At 40.8% G+C, this 21,168-nt stretch overlaps 1 protein-coding gene across 1 annotated transcript in view; it reads right to left on the reverse strand.

Moving 5' to 3' along the window:
* Nucleotides 1–21,168, reverse strand: part of sycp1 (synaptonemal complex protein 1) — a 275,829-nt gene that overhangs the window by 75,321 nt on the left and 179,340 nt on the right. The window contains exon 25 of the mRNA XM_073055277.1: nucleotides 10,202–10,318. Coding sequence (XP_072911378.1) covers nucleotides 10,202–10,318 — 117 coding nt within the window. The remainder of the gene's footprint in view (nucleotides 1–10,201; nucleotides 10,319–21,168) is intronic.

Genomic DNA, 21,168 nt, shown 5'->3' on the forward strand with positions numbered 1-21,168 from the left:
TCCCTAAATAAATTTGCTGATGACACAACAATTGTTGGCAGGATTTCAGATGATGATGAGAAGGCAGATACACAGGAGTAAGATGTAACAACCTTGCACTCAACATCAGTAAAACCAAGGAATTAATTGTGTATTTCAGGAAAGGGAAGTCAGGGAAATACACACTAGTCTTCATCAAAGGGCCAGGAGTGGATGGGAGAACAGAGTCGAGTTCCCGGTCATCAATACCTCCGAAGATCTATCCTGGTCCAACATATTGATGTAATTACAAATAAGGCACACCAGTGACTACATTTCATTAGGAGATTAAGGTGACTTGGTATGTCACCAACAACTCTCGCAAATTTCTATAGTTGTACTGTGGAAAGCATTTTAACTGGTTGCATCACCATCTGGTATGGAGGGACGCTGCACAGAGTTGTAGACTTGGCTGGCTGTATCATGGGCACTAGCTCCCCAGCATTGAGGACGCTTTCAAAAGGTGATGCCTCAAGAAGGTGGTATCCATCATTAATGACTCCACCATCCAGGACATGCACTCTTCTCATTGCTACCAACAAGGAGGAGGTATAAGTGCTTGAAGACACATACTCAACATTTCAGGAACAGCTTCTTCTCCTCCACTACAAGATTTCTGAATAGACAATGAACCTATGAACACTACCTTACAATTTGTTTGCTCTCTTTTTGCACTACTTACTTAATTTATAGATATTTTAATTATAATTTATAGTTTTAAAAGTATGTATTGCAATGTTCTGCTTCCACAGAACAACATTCTCCAGTAATGTTAAACCTGATTCTGATTCTAATTCTATCAATGTTCCTAATTACTTGTGGAACTGCATGTCAACCCCTTGCATTTCTCATACTATAAACTCTGTATTGTAAAGGTTTGTACCGTCATTCCACTTAAGTAATAATTTGCTCTTTCATTATTCCTTCCAAAATGGATAACCTTATACTTTACTAATTTATTGCCCATCATTTTAACATACTAATATCCCTTTGTTAGCTCTCAAATGTTCTCATAAATTGCTAACCTATCTACAAACGTTTGTACCTTTATATCATCAACAAATTTGGGTAAAATGCATTTGACCTATTCATCCAATTCAATAGATAGTAAATAGTTGAGGCCCCAGCATTAATCCCTGTGGCATCCTGTTAGTTACTGAATGCTAATCTAATAATGACTCATTTGCGCTGACTCTCTACTTTGTATTAGTTAACCAATTCTCTATCCATGCTGGGGTATCACACCAAACCTGCAAGCTTATTTTGTGCAATAATCTTTTATGAGGCACCTTATCAGATGCCTTCTGGAAATCCAATTACACTTTCTCTACAGGTTCCACTTAAACCATCCTGTTAGGTATATACGAAGGAATCTGCAAATGCTGGAAGTTCAAACAACACACACAAAATGCTGGTGGAACACAGCAGGCCAGGCAGCTTCTATAAGGAGAAGCACTGTCGACGTTTTGGGCCGAGACCCTTCGTCAGGACGAATATAACAGAGTCCTTAATATAACAATAATAATAAACAGTAATCAGTAAGTGAAAAACACCACAAATATGCTAAATTAAAATAGGAAATTGAAAGACTAGGGAACCCAAGCATGGTATACATTGTCCCAATATTAATATCTACAACTGGTATCATCCCAAAGTCACTATACAACAGCATTAAACAAGTAGGCCTACACAGCAATATTTATGTAAATCTTCAGAAAGCCACAAAATTAAATGCCACTAGAATAGTCCACAGGTTCCTAGCAATTGAGAAAAGAGTGTGCTTGGCTATGCCAGTACCTCAGGTTTTACCAGCTTGAGCTGCAAAATAAATAAAAATACAATAACAATAATAATAATTAAATAATTAAGCAATAAACATTGAGGGCATGAGATAACGATTTCTTGAAAGTGAGTCCATAGAAGCTAGGAACAGTTCAGAGATGGGGTGTGAAGTTGAGTAAAATTATCCCCTCTGATTCAAGGGAAAATAACTGTTTCTGAACCCGGTGGTGTGAGTCCTGATGCTCCCGTATCTTCCTCCTGATGGCAGTAGTGAGAAGACAGCATGATCTGGGTTGTGGGTGTCCCTGATGATGGAAGCTGCTATCCTGCAACAATACTCCATGCAGATGTGTTCAATGGTGGGAAGGGCTTTAAACATGATGGTCTAGGCCAGTCCACTACTTTTTGTAGATTTTCTGTTCAAGGGCATTGGTGTTTTCATACTAATGTCGTGATGTAGCCAGTCAATATACTCTCCATCTAAAGTTTTGACAAACGTCTATAGATGTCATGCCATATCTTTGCTAACTTTTAAGTAAGTAGAAGCAATGCTATGCTTTCTTCATAACTGCACTTACGTGTTGGGCTCAGGACACATCCTCTGAAATTACGAAGTAAAGGTTGCTGACCCTCTCCACTTCTGATCACCCAATAAACATGGATTTCCGGTTTCTTTCTTCTGAAGTCAATAATCAGCTCTTTGGTCTTCCTGACATTGAGTAAGAGGTTGGTGTCGTGGCACCACTCAGCCAGACTTTCAATCTACCTTCTATATACCGATTTATCGCTACCTTAGAATTAGCCTACCACAGTGATACATTCAGCAAACTTACAAACTTTTGTAAATATGACATTGGAGCTGTGCTGAGCCTCACAGTCATAAGAGTGTGCAGAGCAGGGGGCTAAGCACAGAGCCTTGTGGTGCACCTGTGCTGATGGAGGTTGTGAAGGAGATATTGTTGCCAATCTAAACTGAATAGGTTCTACAAGTAGGGGAATTGAGGATCCAATTGCACAAGGAGGTGTTGAGATCCAGGTCTTGAAGCTTATTGATTAGTTTTTAGAGGATGATGGTATTGAATGCTGAGCTGTAGTTGATAAAAGTGCATCCGTATATATGTATCTTTGCTGTCAGATGTTCCAGGGTTGAGTGAAGAGCCAAAGAAATGGTATTTGCTGTGGACCTGTTGTTCCAGTAGGCAAATTGAAGCAGATCCAAATCGCTTCTCAGGTAGGAGTTGATATATTTCATCACCAGCTTCTCAAAACACTTCATCACTGTGGATGTAAGTGCTACTGAAAGATAGTCATTGAGGCAGTTTACCATGTTCGTAGACACCAGTAGACTGCCGAAGTGAGAAGTTAAAGATCTCAGTGAACACTCTAACATAATTTCTAAAAAGAATCCTGAAAATACACAATGAACTCATCATTGTTTGTTTTTCCACTTTTTAATGATTAAACTTGTGTATGATTGTTGTTATTACCTTTCTTATAAAAGCCTATTTTTTATTTATAATCTCTTGGATACAAGGTACTTTGCAAAATAGATTTAGGAATTAAAATATTAATCAAATTATCAAAATAGGGCACCGCACAGTCTCTATTTAAATTATGGGCCTCCTTTACATTGGGGAGACCAGACACTGACTGGGAGACATTATTGTATACCTTTGCTCTGTCTGCCACAAAAGGCAAGATCTCCTGGTGGCTACTCATTTCAATTTGACTTTCCTGTCCAATTCTGATATGTTAGTCCATGGCTTCCTCTACTATCACAATGAAGCCAAACTCAGGTTGGAGAAGCAGCACCTCATAATACATCTGGATAGCCTCAAACCTGATGGCATGAACGTTGATTTCTCCAACTTTCTCCTCCCCCACCCCCATCTCCTGCTCCCATTCTCCATTCCCCATTCTGCTTCCCCTCCTTCTATAGTCCACTACCCTCTCTCCTATCATCTTCTTTAGCCCAGTATCTCATCCACCTATCTCCTTCCAGCTACTGACTTCATTTCCCACCTTCCCCCATCCACCTTCCCTACTCACCTGATCTCACCTATCACCTGCTATCTTGTACTTCCTCCCATCTCCTCATTCTGGCTTCTACCCACTTCCTTTCCAGTCTTCATGAACAGCTTCAGCCAAAATTGACTGCTGTTTATTCCCCTCCATAGACACTGCCTGACTTGTTGAGTACTTCCAGTATTTTCTGTGTGCTGATCAAGAATTACAACATCTACATAATCATTTTGCATTTAGTACTTGTAAAATACATATTTCTGTATGCACCACTTTAAAATTTTATTTGATATTTGGAGCATTAGTATTAGGGAATAAGGCTTCTTACTTGAATTAGTCTTTCTCAGCTGAAGAAAATCACAGCACACATTCTGTTCCTCTAGAAACACAATGGTTGTGAAGTCCACTACACAGCAACTCCAAGAAAAGTTAAGGGAGAATCACCAGCAACTTCAATCTCACTATACAGTGCCTATAAGAAGCATTCATCCCCTGCCCCTGGAAGTTTTCACGTTTTATTGTTTTACAACATTGAATTATAGTGGATTTAATTTAACTTTTTTGAAAATGATCAACAGACAAAGGTTCTTTCGTGTCAAAGTGAAAACTGATCTCCACAGTGATCTAAACTAATTACAAATATAAAACACCAAATAATTGATTACATTAATATTCACCCCTCCCCTTTAATATGACACACCAAATCACTGGTGCAGCCACTTGGATTTAGAAGTCACATAATTAGTTAAATGGAGATCTGTTTTTGCAGACCTGTGTGCAGTCAAGGTGTTTCAATTGATTTTAGTAAAAATACATCTGTATCTGGAAGGTTCATCTGCTAGTGAGTCAGTACCATGGCAAAAAGATAAAAAAGAACACTCCAAGGTACTCTGCGAAAAGGTTATTGAAAAGCACAAGTCAGGAGATGGATACAAGAAATTTTCCAAGTCACCGAAGATACTTCGGAGTACAGTTAAGTCAATCATCAAGAAATGGAAATAATATGGCACAGCTGTAAATCTGCAGGCTGTCCTCAAAAACTGAGTGACAGTGCAAGGAGAGATCTATGACAACTTTGAAGGAGTTACAAGCTTCAGTGGCTGAGATGGGAGAGACTGCACTTACAATGATTGTTCCCTGGGTGCTTCACCAGTCGCAGCTTTATGGGAGAGTGGCAAAGAGAAAGCCACTGTTGAAAAAAAGCTCACGTGAAATCTCGGCTAGAGTTTGTCAGAAGGCATGTAGGAGACTCAGAAGTCAGCTGGAAGAAGGTTCTACAGTCTAGTGAAACCGAAATCGAACTTTTAGGCCATCAGACTAAATAGTATGTTTGGTGTAAACCAAACACCACACATCATCAAAACACACCATCCCTACTGTGAAGCACAATGGTGGCTGCATCATGCTGTGGGGATGTTTCAATGCAGCAGGCCCTGGAAGGCTTGTGAAGGTAGAGCGTAAAATGAATACAGGAAAATACATCAAAATCCTGAAGGAAAATCTAATGCAGTCTACGAGAGAACTGAAACTTGAGAGATTTGTTTTCCAGCAAGACAACAACCCCAAGCATAAAGCCAAAGCTACACAGGAGTGGTTAAAAACAACAAACTTAATGTTCTAGAGTAGACTAGAGAGTCCAGACGTCAATCCAATTAAGAATTTCTGGCTGGACTTCAAAAGGTCTGTTCACTCACGATCCCCATTCAATCTGACAAAGCTTGAGCAGTTTCAGAATGGGTTTAAAATTCCAGTGTCCAGATTGCAAAGCTGATAGAGACCTATCCATGCAGACTCATGGCTCTAATTGCTGCCAAAGGTGCATCTACTAAAAACTGACTTGAAAAGGGTGAATACTTATGCAATCAATTATTTTGTGTTTTATATCTGTAATTAATTTAGATCACTTTGTAGAGATATGTTTTCACTTTGACAGGAGTCTTTTTCTCTTGATCAGTTTCAAAAAAGCCAAATTAAGTCCACTGTAATGGTTGTCAAACAATGAAATATGAAAACTACCGGGGGGGGGTGAATTATTTTTATAAGCACTGGATCCTCAGCTCAGAAGGGAAGGAGGGAAAAGAGGAGAGCAGTAGTGATAGGGGATTCAACAGTTAGGGGGACAGATAAGAGGTTCTGTGGAAGAGGTCGAGAATCCCAGATGGTCTGTTGCCTCCCTGGTGCTAGGATCCGCAATACCTCGGATCGAATTCTCAGTATTCTCAAGAGAGAGGGTGAGCAGCCAGATGTCGTGGTCCATGTAGGGACCAATGACGTGGATAGGAAGAAGAAAGAGGTCCTGCAAAGAGAATTTAGGGAGTTAGGTGCAAAGTTGAAGAACAGGACCTCTAGGGTTGCAATCTCAGGATTGCTACCCGTGCCACGTGCTAGTGAGGCTAGAAATAGGAAGATAATGCAGCTAAATATGTGGCTAAGGAGTTGGTGCAGGAGGGAGGGCTTCATGTTTCTAGACAATTAGGTCTTGTTCTTGTTCCAATGAAGGTGGGACCTGTTCCAACAGGACAGGTTGCACCTGAACTGCAGAGAGACTAACATCCTTGCTGGAAGGTTTCCTAGTGCTGCTCCGGGGCGGGGGGGGGGGGGGGGTGGAGTTTAAACTAGATTTGCAGGGGGAAGGGAACCAGAGTGTTAGAGCAGATAGTGAGGTGGAGGAGGATAAAGGTCATGTGAGAGCTGCAAGTATAGTGCATAGAGTAAAGCCAGATCTAATATATAAAGAGGCTTTGAAGAAAGAGAAACAGAATAAAGGGTGTAAAGGTGGTAAGGTAGAAGGGCTAATGTGTGTGTACTTCAATGCAAGAGCATCAGGAACAAAGGTGATGAACTGAGAGCTTGGATACATACATGGAATCATGATGTAGTGACCATTACAGAGACTTGGCTGGCACCAGGGCAGGAATGGATTCTCAATATTCCTGGATTTCAGTGCTTTAAAAGGGATGGGGGGGGGGGGGGGGAAGGGGAGGAGGGGTGGCATTACTGGTCAGGGATACTATTACAGCTACAGAAAGGGTGGGTAATGTAGCAGGATCCTCTTTTGAGTCAGTATGAGTAGAAGTCAGGAACAGGAAGGGAGCAGTTACTCTATTGGGAGTATTCTATAGGCCCCCTCGTAGCAGCAGAGATACCGAGGAGAAGATTGGGATGCAGATTTTGGAAAGGTGCAAAAATAACAGGGTTGTTATCATGGGTGACTTTAACTTCCCTAATATTGATTGGCACGTAATTCGTTCCAAAGGTTTAGACGGGGCAAAGTTTGTTAAGTGAGTCCAGGACAGATTCCTGTCACAGTATGTTGACAGGCCGACTAGGGGGAATGCCATACGAGATCTATTATTAGGTAACGAACTGGGTCAGGTCACAGATCTGTCAGTGGGTGAGCATCTGGGGGACAGTGACCACCGCTCCCTGGCCTTTAATATTATCATGAAAAAGGATAGAATCAGAGAGGACAGGAAAATTTTTAATTGGGGAAGGGTAAATTATGAGGCTCTAAGGCTAGAACTTGCGGGTGTGAATTGGAATGATGTTTTTGCAGGGAAATGTTCTATGGACATGTGGTCAATGTTTAGGCATCTCTTGCAGGATGTTAGGGATAAACTTATCTGGGTGAGGAAGGGCGAAGAAACCATGGGTGACAAGTGAGGTGGAGAATATAGTCAGATGGAAGAAGGCAGCATACTTGAGGTTTAGGAAGCAAGGATCAGAAGAGTCTATTGAGAAATATAGGGTAGCAAGAAAGGAGCTCAAAGAAGGAGCTGAGGAGAGCAAGTAGGGGGCATGAAGAAGCCTTGGTGAGTAGGGTAAAGGAAAACCCCAAGGCATTCTTCAATTATGTGAAGAACAAAAGGTTGACAGGAGTGAAGATAGGACCGATTACAGATAAAGGTGGGAAGATGTGCCTGGAGGCTGTGGAAGTGAGCGAGGTCCTCAATGAATACTTCTCTTCGGTATTCACCAATGAGAGGGAACTTGATGATGGTGAGGACAATATGAATGAGGTTGATGTTCTGGAACATGTTGATATTAAGGGAGAAGAGGTGTTGGAGTTGTTAAAATACATTAGGACGGATAAGTCCCTGGGGCCTGACGAAATATTCCCCAGGCTGCTCCATGAGGCGAGGGAAGAGATTGCTGAGCCTCTGGCTAGGATCTTTATGTCCTTGTTGTCCACAGGAATGGTACCAAAGGATTGGAGGGAGGTGAATGTTGTCCCCTTGTTCAAAAGAGCTAGTAGGGATTGTCCAGGTAATTATAGACCAGTGAGTCTTATGTCTGTGGTGGGAAAGCTGTTGGAAAAGATTCTTAGAGATAGAATCTATGGGCATTTAGAGAATCATGGTTTGATCAGGGACAGTCAGCATGGCTTTGTGAAGGGCAGATCATGTCTAACAAGCCTGATAGAGTTCTTTGAGGAGGTGACCAAGCATATAGATGAGGGTAGTGCAGTGGATGTGATCTACATGGATTTTAGTAAGGCATTTGACAAGGTTCCACACGGTAGGCTTATTCAGAAAGTCAGAAGGCATGGGATCCAGGGAAGTTTAGCCAGGCAGATTCAAAATTGGCTTGCCTGCAGAAAGCAGAAGGTCATGGTGGAGGGAGTACATTCAGTTTGGAGGGTTGTGACTAGTGGTGTCCCACAAGGATCGGTTCTGGGACCTCTACTTTCCATGATGTTTATTAACGACCTGGATGTGGGGGTAGAAGGGTGGGTTGGCAAGTTTGCAGACAGCACAAAGGTTGGTGGTGTTGTGGATAGTGGTGAGGATTGTCAAAGACTGCAGAGAAACATTGATAGGATGCAGAAGTGGGCTGAGAAGTGGAAGATGGAGTTCAACCCAGAGAAGTGTAAGGTGGTACACTTTGAAAGGACAAACTCCAAGGCAGAGTACAAAGTAAATGGCAGGAAAGTTGGTACTGTGGAGGAGCAGAGGGATCTGGGGGTACATGTCCACAGATCCCTGAAAGTTGCCTCACAGGTAGATAAGGTAGTTAAGAAAGCTTATGGAGTGTTAGCCTTCATAAGTTGAGGGATAGAGTTTAAGAGTCACGAGGTAATGATGCAGCTCTATAAAACTTTGGTTAGGCCACACTTGGAGTACTGTGTCCAGTTCTGGTCGCCTCACTATAGGAAGGATGTGGAAGCATTGGAAAGGGTACAGAGGAGATTTACCAGGATGCTGCCTGGTTTAGAGAGCATGCATTATGATCAGATAGTAAGGGAGCTAGGGTTTACTCTTTGGAGAGAAGGAGGATGAGAGGAGATATGATAGAGGTATACAAGATATTAAGAGGAATAGATAGAGTGGACAGCCAGCGCCTCTTCCCCAGGGCACCACTGCTCAATACAAGAGGACGTGGCTTGTAAGGTAAGGGGTGGAAAGTTCAAGGGGGATATTAGAGAAAGGTTTTTACTCAGAGAGTGATTGGTGCGTGGAATGCACTGCCTAAGTCAGTGGTGGAGGCAGATACACTAGTGAAATTTAAGAGACTACTAGACAGGTATATGGAGGAATTTAAGGTGGGATGTTATATGGGAGGCAGGGTTTAAAGGTCGGCACAACATTGTGGGCTGAAGGGGCTGTACTATGCTGTATTGTTCTATGTTCTATATCTTTTGGCTCCATCCATCATAAGGGAATGTTGAACATCCTCCTCAAATTCAGCTTCCTATAGAAATCATCTTACATATAGTATGTTCCACATCAGCATATAGGACATGATAATAACCAATGAATGGACAATAGAACAAGGCTGTATCATTGCCCTAATATTTTTGTAATCTTTCTTGTTGCAATGTTGTATTTCACCTTTAACAAATTTGCCATGGAGCAAATATTCAGAACTAATGGGAAACTGTTCAACTAATGGTGATTGGACTTCAGAAATAAGGTTATTTATACCACAGTGGGCCTGCCTCAAACTGCCATTAAGCCTGCGTTTGCATATACTCAGTGACTGAGCTCCAAAACATCAACTCATTCAGTGAAGTATACGAGAGGTCCTCTACCAACCTGATCCAGCTCTCCGAGTTAATATCTCACCCTCCAAAATTAAGTTTCATGCTAAATCCCTGTGAAGCATAGATCACTACCACAACTTAGACAAAGATGGACATGGGATAAAATTCATTATCAACTTCAATACCTTTGGTCAATTGAAGATCAAGACCTCAAGCCTGGCACAAAGCACATGGACTGCCCGGCAGAAGATATCCCTGTTCTACCATATACTTTTGAGATCCAAGATCTATACAACCTAAGCATAATGAAATAGGAGAAAATAGGAACAAGAGTAGGCCATCTGGCCTTTCAAACCTTTGTGACATGTTCTTTAATAGTTGATATAATATAAATACCTCTTCATTTAGTTTTTCTTTTTCGTGTTTCAGTTCTTCAATTTCCTTTTGAAGTGCCTGTATGGTTTCTTCATTTTGCTTACTGAAAGTTGTGAGTTCCAAATTCAATTGACGTATCTTTTTTAAAATAAATAAATATATCAACATTGTGTTCTGGATAAATAATTATTTATACCAAAACTTCCATAGTTTAAAATGTATGAAATATAATTAATAGTGAAAATACTTATTTATTTCTACTAATTATTAATTTTCAAATGTTTCTCTGCATCTATGTTCAAACTTCAAAGTAAAATTTATTTTCAAAGTACATAGATGTTACCAGTGAGATTCTTTTTCCTGCGGGCATACCCAGCAGAGCTATTTAACTGCAAACAGGATCAATGAAAGAGCATATAAGACAACAAACTCTGCGAATGCAAATATAAACAAACAGCAATAAATAACGAGAATGTGAAATAATAAGATAAGGAGTCCTTGGTGTGATATCATTGGCTGTGGAAACATTTCAATAGATGAGTGTAGTTATCATCTTTTGTTCAAGAGCCTGAGAGGTAGTAACTGTTCTTGAACCTTGTGGTGCAAATCCTGAGGCACTCTATACATTCTACCTGATTGCAACAGTGAGAAAAGAGCATAGCCCAGGTGGTGAGCATCTTTGATGATGAATGCTGCTTCCCTACAACAGCATTTGCCAGTCAGTACACTTCCCACTACACACTGATGGAAATTTGTCAAAGTTTTTGACATCATGTCAAATCTCTGCAGACTCCTAAGGAAGAAGAGGCACTGTCATGCTTTCTTTGCAATTACATTTATATGATGGGTCCAGAACAAGTCCTCTGAGATAGCAACACCCATGAATTTAAAGTTACTGACCCTCCCCAGTTACTGACCCTCTCCACCTCTGATCCTCTGATGAGGACTGGCTCATGGAGCTCTGTTTCTCTCTCCTGAATTCTAAAATCAATTCCTTAGTCTTGCTGACATTGAGTAAGAGGTTGCTGTTATGACACCACTCAGCCACACAATCATAGGTATAAAGCAAGTAGAGTAGGGAGCTAAGCACACAGCCCTGTGGTGCACCTGTACTGATGGAGATTGTTGAGGGGATGTTTTTGCTAATCCAAACTGACTGGGGTCTGCAAGTGAGGAAATCTAGGATTCAATTGCACAAGGGGGTATTGAGGCCTGGGTCTTGGAGTTTATTGATGAGTTTTGAGGGGATGATGGTATTAAAAGCTGAGCTGTAATCAATAAAGAGCATCCTGATGTTCTACACACCAGGGTCATGCCTGTTATACAGATCACAGACTGGTCAGGCGAAAGTCAGACTGGCTATCAAGCCAGCAATAAATAAAAGGAGACCACGGTCGAAGAGATACTAGATGGATAAGCTCTTCGGCTTCTGAGATGTATTCCAGATCAAGCTAAGACAGAAAGTGGACAGCAAAGGCACCCCAAGCGCAAACTCTGACACAGGAAAGAAATGGGAGTACCTGAAGACTGCCATCCAAGATACAGCTATCGGGTAGTTGGGTACTCCTCAAGAGGAAACAAGGACTGGTTTGATGAAAATGACATTGAAATTCAGAACCTGCTCCAGAAGAAACACTCCTCCTATTAAGTGGTGCTGTCTAGACCTGATGACCAAGACAGAATACAAAGCTGCATGCAGCACCCTCTAACCCAAACTGAGACAGATGCAAAACGATTGATGGACTGCCCTAGTAGAACAAACACAGTACTATGCAGACAGTGGCAACACTTGAGCCTTCTACAAATCACTGAGAATCATGTATGGTCCAACTCATCAGATTCAAGCCCCTCTACATTCATCCGAAGGCTCCAACCTGCTGGCAGACAAGGAAGCCATCATGAGGTGGTAGCACTATGAGAGCCTTTTTGGGGATAATCGTCATGTACAAGAAGCATCCATTGAAATAGTACCCCAACATGAGGTCAGGCTTAAGCTTAATGACCTTCCAACTCTAGACAAGGTCAAAGCCACTTTTTCCAAGCTGAAATGCCATAAAGCCCCAAGCACTGATGAGATCCCAGCAGAAGGATACAAAATGGGTGGAGATATTCTTCTGAGTGAACTCACAAACCTGTTCACACTCTGTTGGGAGAAAGGTTCAGTCCTAAATGACCTACACAATGCTGTAATTGTCTCCCTGTACATGAACAAAGGAGAGAAATTGGATTGCTCAAACTACAGGGGTGTTAGAAAAATGTAAGAGTAGAGTGCATAAAAGTAAAAAGCAAAAATCACATAGGTCACTCAATTCTAAAAGGACAATGAGTATAAGGGCACCGTATCTAAATGCCTGTAGTATTAGAAACAAGGTTGGTGAACCTGTGGCACAGATCAGTACCAAGGCATATGATTTAGTGGCCATTATAGAAACCTGGTTGCAAGGTGGAGATGACTGGGAATTAAATATCCAAGGGTATCAGGTAATATGGAAAGATACGCAGGAAGGCAAAGGAGGTGGGGTGGCACTCTTAATTAAAGATGAGATCAGGGTGACTGTGAGAGACGATATAAGATATATGGAGCAGAATGTTGAGTTCATCTGGGTAGAGATTAAGAATAGTAAAGAGAACTGGTGGGTGTTGTCTATAGGCCACCTAATAAAAATATTGCAGTGGCAGAGGCAATTAACCAAGAAGTAACTGAGGCTTGTAAGAACGGAATGGCAGTTGTCATGGGAGATTTTAACTTCCACATAGATTGGGTGAATCAGGTTGGTCAAGGAAGTCTTGAGGAGGACTTCATAGAATGCATCTGATATGGTTTTCTTGAACAGCATGTTAGTGAACCTACAAGGGAAAATGCTATCGTAGAACTAGTCCTGTGCAACGAGACAGGCAAGATTAACGATCTTGTAGTCAGGGATCCTCTTGGAAAGAGTGATCATAGTATGATTAAATTTCGCATACAGATGGAGGATGAAATAGTTAGATCTAAAATTAGTGTATTATGCTTGGAGACTACAACAGGATGAGGGAAGAGTTGGCTAATGTGGATTGGGAGCACAGGCTTTTGGTAGGACAGTTGAGTAACAGTGGAATACTTTCAAAGAGATTTTTCACAGTGCTCAACAGAAGTATATTCTAGTCAAAAGTAGGGACAGAAAGTGTGGGGAGAGCCAGCCTTGGATAACTAAGGAAATAAAATATAGTATCAAATTAAAAGCTCATGTGTACAAAGTCGCAAAGAGTAGTGGGAGATTGGAGGATTGGGAAAACTTTAAAAAGCAACAAAGAACAACTAAACAAGAAATAAGGAAAGGGGAGGTAGAGTATGAAAGTAAATCAGCACAAAATATAAAAACAGATAGCAAAAGTGTTTATAAATATATAAAGCAGAAGAGGGTGGCTAAAGTCAATGTAGGACCCTTGGAAGATGAGAAGGAGAAATTGATATTGGGTGATAAGGAAATGGCTGAGACATTGAACGACTATTTTGTGTTGGTCTTTACGATGGAGGACACGTCTAATATGCCAAAGAATGATGTTATGGATGAAATGGGGGGTGAGGACCTCGATAAAATCACTGTCACTAAAGAGATAGTGATGAGCAAACTAGAGGGCCTGATGGTAGTTAAGTCCCCTGGTCCTGATGGGATGCATCCCAGGGTGTTGAGGGAATTGGTGGAGGTTATAGCAGACGTGTTGGTAATCATTTACCAAAACTCTCTAGACTCTGGGCAGGTCCTGGTGGATTGGAAGACAGCAAATGTCATGCCACTTTTTAAAAAAGGATGTAAGCAAAAGATGGGCAACTATAGGCCAGTTAGCTTAACATCTGTAGTCGGGAAAATGCTTGAAGCTGTCATTAAGGAAGAAATAGCGAAACATTTAGAAAGGAGTGGTTCCATCAGACAGATGCAGCATGGATTCAGAAAGGGCAGGTCCTGTTCAACAAACTTAATGGAGGTTCTTTGAGGACATAATGAGTGCAGTGGATAGAGGGGAACAGGTGGATGTCGTGTACTTGGATTTCCAGAAGGTGTTCAATAAGTTGCGGCACAAGAGACTTATAAATAAGATATGGATGCAAGGAGTCGGAGGAAGTGTATTGGCATGGATAGCGGATTGGTTAACCAATAGAAGGTAGAGAATTGGTATAAATGAGTGTTTCTCTGGTTGGCAGTCAGATTTGGAAGAGGGGACTGAGTGTAGCATAGCAAAATTTGGTGATGACACTAAACTGAGTGAAAAAGCAAATTGTACAAAAGATGTGGAGAGTCCGCAGAGGGATATTGATAGGTTAAATGAGTCTGGCAGATGGAATAAAACGCTGGTAAATGTGAGATCATCCATTTTGTAAGGAATAATAGAACAGCAGATTATTATTTAAATGGTGAAAGACTGCAGCATGCTGTTGTGCAGAGGGACTTGGGAGTGCTTGAGCATGAGTTGCAAAAAGTTGGCTTGCAGGTACAACCGGTTATTAGGAAGGCAAATGGATTGTTGACCTTCATTGCTAGAGGGATTGAATTCAAGAGCAGGGAGGTCATGCTGCAACTATGCAGGGTACTGGAAAACTATGCACCTGGATTACTGTGTGCAATTCTGGTCTCCATACTTGAGCAAGGATATACTGGCTTTGGAGGCAGTGCAGAGGAGGTTCACCAGGTTGATTCCAGAGATGAAAGGGTTAACCTATGAGGAGAGACTGAGTCACCTGGGACTATACTCTCTGGAATTCACAAGAATGAGAGGGGGTCTTATAGAAACATACAAAATTTTGAAAGGGATAGATAAGATAGAAGTAGGAAAGTTGTTTCCATTGGTAGGTGAGACTAGAACTAGGGGACATTGCCTCAAGATTCAGGTGAGAAGATTCAGGACGGAGATGAGGAGAAAATTATTCCCAGAGAGTGGTGAATCTGTGGAATTCTCTGCCCAGGGAAGCAGCTGAGGCTTCTTCACTAAATATATTTAAGATACAATTAGATAGATTTTTACATAGTAGGGGAATTAAGGGTTATGGGGAAAAGACAGGTAGATGGAGCTGAGTTTATGGACAGATCAGCCGTGATCTTGTTGAATAGCAGCGCAGGCTTGATGGCTGACTGCTGCTCCTATTTCTTATGTTCTTACCCTGCTGTGCACTGCAGGGAAGATCCTCATCAGAATTCTCTTGGATAGAATCATCCCTACCATTGCTGAAGGCAAACCCACAGAGAATCAGAGCAACAGAGGTACATCTGACATGATCTTCGTCCTGCGCTAGATATAGAAGTGTCGTGAACAGAACATAATGACTTACGCAGTGTATATTGTTTGACCAAGGCCTTTGATACAGTCAGCCATGATGATTTCTGGAAGATACTGTCGAAGCTCAGCTGTTCACTAAATTCCTCACCATCCTGCAGCAGCTCCATGAAAGCCAAAGCGGTCAGGTTAAACAAAACCATGGCCTGTTAGATCCATTCCCCATCAGTACTGGCGTGAAACAAGGCTGTTTCGGCATCAACGCTCTTTCCCATTTTTTTCAGCACGATGCTATGGGAAGTGGAAGAGACCACTTTGGATAGCATCTATATTCAGTTTGCACTGTCTTCAAACTCCACCACCTTCTCACCGTAACAAAAACCATGCAAGAGCCCATTCTTGAGCTACCATGTACGGATGATGTGCTACAGGCAGCAGTCACTCAATTTGCCAAGGCTGCATGGGCTTTTGGTTAACAGTCGGTCTGAAAAAAACAATGATCCTTCAACAGAATCCCCCTACTGGTGTTTACAACTCACTTCAGATCACCAGTTACAACCACCCTTTCACAACGATTGAGCAGTTCACCTACTTAGGCAGTGTCATCGTCAACGATGCTACAGGCTACAGTAGTAAGGGATGTTGACAATCAACTCATCAGAGCCAAAAGTGGCTTTGGGTGCCTCCAGAAATGTGTGCGGAAGAACCATTAGTTGCATCTGTCCACAAAAATCTAGGTGTATGGGGCTGCCATCCTCACAACACTGCTACATGACTCCGAAGCCTGGGTCTTGTACCATTAGCAAATCTAGTTACTTGAGCACTTCCATTAACGCTGCCTCTGCTCTATCATGGGTATCATTTGGCAGAATCGTGTATCCAACAATGTGGTCCTGAAGAAGGCTCAACTTCCAAGCACTGAAGTCACTTTGCTACTCAGGCAGCTCCACTGGTCAGCCCACGTGCCTCACATGGGCAACTCCAGGCTACCGAAAGAGAGATCATGGTGCCCCCCGCAAGAGGTACAAAGACCAATCTAGGCAGCAGCTCTCTCAGGCAAATATTGCGGTCAATGAGTGGCAGCAGCTGGCTTGTAACAGAGACCACTAGAGACTGCTGATCTATAGAGCAGCCAAGAATTTTGAGGAATCCAGAAGAGCAACTGCTGAAGAGAAGAGGAGACACAGTAAGAATCCTACTACCCAAGTGCTGCGTCCCAGCTGTTCTCCTGTCCCTACTGCTCCAGAGTCTGCAAATCCAGAATTGGCCTCTACAGTCACCAATGATTGTGCTATCAATCCTGAGGATTGCTATTTTGAATGTGCCATGTATAAGATAAGATAAATCTTTATTTATCCTGAAGGAAATTATTGTTGCAAGGTTGCTCAGTCAGAAACATATACTTTAAAATACAAAATGTAAACATTGAGGTACAAAAAAATGTGCATTAAAAATTAACAGTGCAAGATACAGAAGTGCAAAGAAACCATATACTGAAGGAGGAGTTATAGACACAGAGAGAAAGGATCTCTTGTCGTGTTCAGTGGTGCACCTCGGTGGAATCAGTCTTTTACTAAAGGTGCTCCTCTGTTTGTCTAGTATGTCATGGATTGGGTGAGAGGAATTATCCATTATGCCCCATAGTTTCTGCAGCATCCTCCTCTCAGATACAATCATCAGGGAATCCAGTTCCATCCCTCAGAACAGAATCAGTCTTCCTGATGAACTTATCGATCTTCTTGGCATCAGCTGCTCTCACCCTGTTGCCCCAGCAGACTACAGAATAGAATAGAATACTGGCAACCATTGAGTTGTAGAGCATCTGCAGCATAGTACTGCAGATGTTGAATGACCAGAGCCTCCTCAGGAAGTTGACAGCTCTGTCCCTTCTTGTACAGAACCCCTGTACTTCCAGTCCACTCCAATTTATTACCCAGGTTAGTTCCCAGGTATTTGTAGTCCCAGATGACTTCCATATCCACTCCCTTGATGAAGATCACCTTGTTTTGCACCTCGGCCCCAAAGGAACGCTGTTTCATTTGGTTGTATCCATGTATACTTGAATGATAATTAAACTTGATTTGATAATAAATTTTAATGTAGCAAATAATATAAAGAAATAAAGGAATTTTTTAGTGCATGTCTATGGACCACTGAACATTGCAGGAATGAATGACAGATAAGAAACTGTTGAATACTAATGTTTATTAAAGTATAACAACAGTAAACTCTTCCCAGAACTGTACAAAACACCTTCAGGCCACTCCTATTAGGTCCTGGTCTCCATACTATTGGAAAAAAATACTATAAAATGGGGTAAGTGATTTGTGGATGTTGTCACGTTGGAGAATTATGGTACAAAGGGCAGCTCACTTAACTGGGCCTTCCGTGGTAGAAAAGAGACTGAGAGAATATTCCACTGAGTTGTACTCAATTACGAATGGTCTAGACAAGTTTAAAGAAAACTATTTCTCTTACCAGAGAGAGGATATAAAGTTAATTAGTGGAAGGATGAGAAGGAAGTTGAGGATATACTCTCCCAGTCAAAAAAGAGGTAGGGATCTGGAATGTCTGAAATGGTGATGGAGGAATAAAACAACCCTCACATTTAAAACATACATAGATGAATGCTTTAAACTGCAATATTATAGACCAAGAACTTGAAAGTGGGAGTAACTAAAATAGTTCCAGTTTTGGCACATAAACACTAGGGGTCAAATGGACTATTCTATTACTATAATACAATGACACTGTATTGTAGCTGACACTTAACTTCACCCTGTTAAGCTACAAAAGTACAATCAGAAACCTAGGTAGTTTGAGAAGCCAGCAAGAATTGTTGGAGAAATTAGAGGATGTTAAAGGAGTTTTCAACAGATTGCAGTGGATGTGGGGGATGATGACCATTTCTAATAAGTGTCTAACCACCTATCTTTGACACTCAGTGCAATATCATCATCATCATTAACTTCAACATCATCAGCATCCAGGGGATGCTGAATCCAGCTATTGCATCAGCTGCATAAACACTGTGGCTACAAAATCAAGTCAGAGGCTGATATATTGCAATGAGTAATTCATCTTCCGACTCCCCAAAGACTTTCGAACATCCATGAGCACTAATCAAGAATTTTAGAGAATATAGTGGATTCCGATTAACTGGGCCATCGGTTAATCAGAGCAGCTGCTTATAAGGGACAATTAATAAAGAAAAAAATCTAATCAAGAAAATTGCCATGATTCCCTTCATTTATTTGGGACACTATGCCATTTAATTGGGACAGAAGACTGTTTCTAACTAGTGTCAGTTATGTGACTTGTGTGAGTGTTAGACACTACACTGTGTTGAGAGTGAAGTTTTTAAATCATTGCGTGGGTTTGCGTTCAAAAAGCAATGATATTGGTCACTGATAATTTGCAAGAAATAAACATTACAATAATTCAGAACTATTTTGCTTACTGCGAATTCAACCATTCAGGCTTGGTTATGCCAGAAATGGCTTGGAATGAAAATGAAACAACTCACTACTTAATGAGTTAAGAACTGTGAAGAATTTGAAGGTATAGACAATCATCTTAAACGTTACAATGAAAATGAAGATTTGGAGGATGCAGTCATCAAAAGTATTGTATGAAGACAGTCATTATCTGCACAAGGTGGCCACACTGATTTTGTTTATTTTCAATCAATTAAAAGAACATGGTAGCATACACGAGATGAATTCTACTGTTGATAACTAAAAGGAACTAATACAGTTTTATAGTACTGTTGTACTATTGATAGTGTTCTAATATATTTTGTATTTTATTTAAATACATAATTTGTTCCTCAGTTAAATGGCAAATTGTACTTTTTTATACCTTTTGAACTATTTCCATGAAACTTTGGCCAATGGGGCCAAAATGTACTGGTTTCAATATGAACCAATCAACCAGAATCCACTGTATTATCCACTTGCTTGAATAAGTGCAGCTCCAACATCTGTCAAAAAACTGAATACCATCTAAAATAAAGCAGCTCAGTCAATTGGTGCCCTGTTACCACCATAAGCAGTTATTCCCTCCACTACCAGTGTGTATTGTACAGTGTGTACAGTTTACAGAATGTTCTGTGGATCTACAATGAACTTTGAGGATGGTACACAGAGTAATAACTTAACTAGCTGTTGCAACTACATTCCCAAGAAGAACATGGGCAACAGGGGCATGGGAACTACCTCCTGCAGGTATCCTCCTAGTCTATCCTGGCTTGGAAATACATTCCTGATCCTTCATTATCACTCCATCTGAATGCTGGAATTCCATATTTAAAACTCTGTGAGAGTTTCTTAACTAGAAGAACAGTAGCAGTTCAACATTCAGATCACTAACAGCTTCCTAGAGGCAATTACAGTAATAAATGCTGGCATTGCCAGTGATGCCCAGATCCTGAAAAACTAATAAAGAAAACCCACAACCTCTTGTAGGGTTCCCACAAATGACATTTAAGTATCCAGTGATCCTTGGGATAGCATTTCTGAGGTAGGCCCTCAAATTCCAGCTACAAAACTGTTTTTCAAAAGTGTTCAGGCTTCTGCTAGGTAGTACTTATCCTGCAAAGTTTACTCCAAATATTTATGATGGATACTACAATGAGTTCACAGTTTGAAATTTGTTTAGCAACAGTCGGAGGAAGTAGAAGAGCCTAAATGTGCTGTTAGGGTTTGCCGAATTACCTTAAATTCAACTGAGTTCGCTATTTTGGTGATTCATGACTCCAACAAGGAGGCAATTCATACCCAGATTTAAAAAAGGGTTTTCATAACTCTCATTCTTGGGATAATAAGAGGCAAATTACCATCATATTACACAAGTGCCCAGCAGTGACCATCTACAACCGTTCAAGCATTTCCCCATGATGCTCAGTGGAATTATTTTTACTTGTACTAAAAGAAGAATGTGAACTGTGAGGTGGAATCTTACCTCAACAATCTTGGTCAAGTTTATACTACTTAATCTTACATTGGAGCCAGATACCAGGAACTATGCAATTCTTTAATTTTTAATTATTCTTGTAAACATTGGCTTTATAAATACAGGTTTAGAGTACAAAACATTTTAAGTCACCAATTAAACCTCAGCCGGAGTACATTGTAAGGATATGGAGTTCTTGGATAAAGGGATAGGGACTTAAACTAGCAAGAATAATAAGTCAATTATTGATTTGATAAATATAGAAATGCAAGATACAGCAGATATTGGAATCTGGGCTGTCATGCCCCTCCACGGACTTTGGTTGTCCCACTGATTTCCTTGTCTCTTGTTTGATAAGTATGAATTGCTCTCCAAAGAGAAAAGAGGGTAAAAGAAATATTTCTTAAAAGTATTCAATATTAAAGGGAGTTTTGATAAATATAAATGTTTCTGTTGGCAAAAGAGATGAGAGGCCATAGATTTAAGATGATAATAAAAGAATCAATAGGAAAGTAAGGTAAGCTTTTTGCAAATCAAATCACCATGATATCAAATCTCCTATCTACAAAGGCAGTGAGATCAGACATAAAAACAACACTTAAAAGGAAAATGTATTAATATTTTAAGGGTGGGGGTGGGGTCTGTAGGATGTGGAAGGATGGAGAGTTGAAAAAAAATGTAATACTTTGTGAACATAAGAGATATTTGGGACCACTGAATAGCTTTTTTTTTTCTAAGAATAAGCACAGACATTTCCTATGAGTCCAGAAATCATTTTCATTTTC

The sequence above is a fragment of the Hemitrygon akajei genome, chromosome 8, assembly GCF_048418815.1.
Source record: "Hemitrygon akajei chromosome 8, sHemAka1.3, whole genome shotgun sequence".
NCBI classification, from domain to species: domain Eukaryota; kingdom Metazoa; phylum Chordata; class Chondrichthyes; order Myliobatiformes; family Dasyatidae; genus Hemitrygon; species Hemitrygon akajei.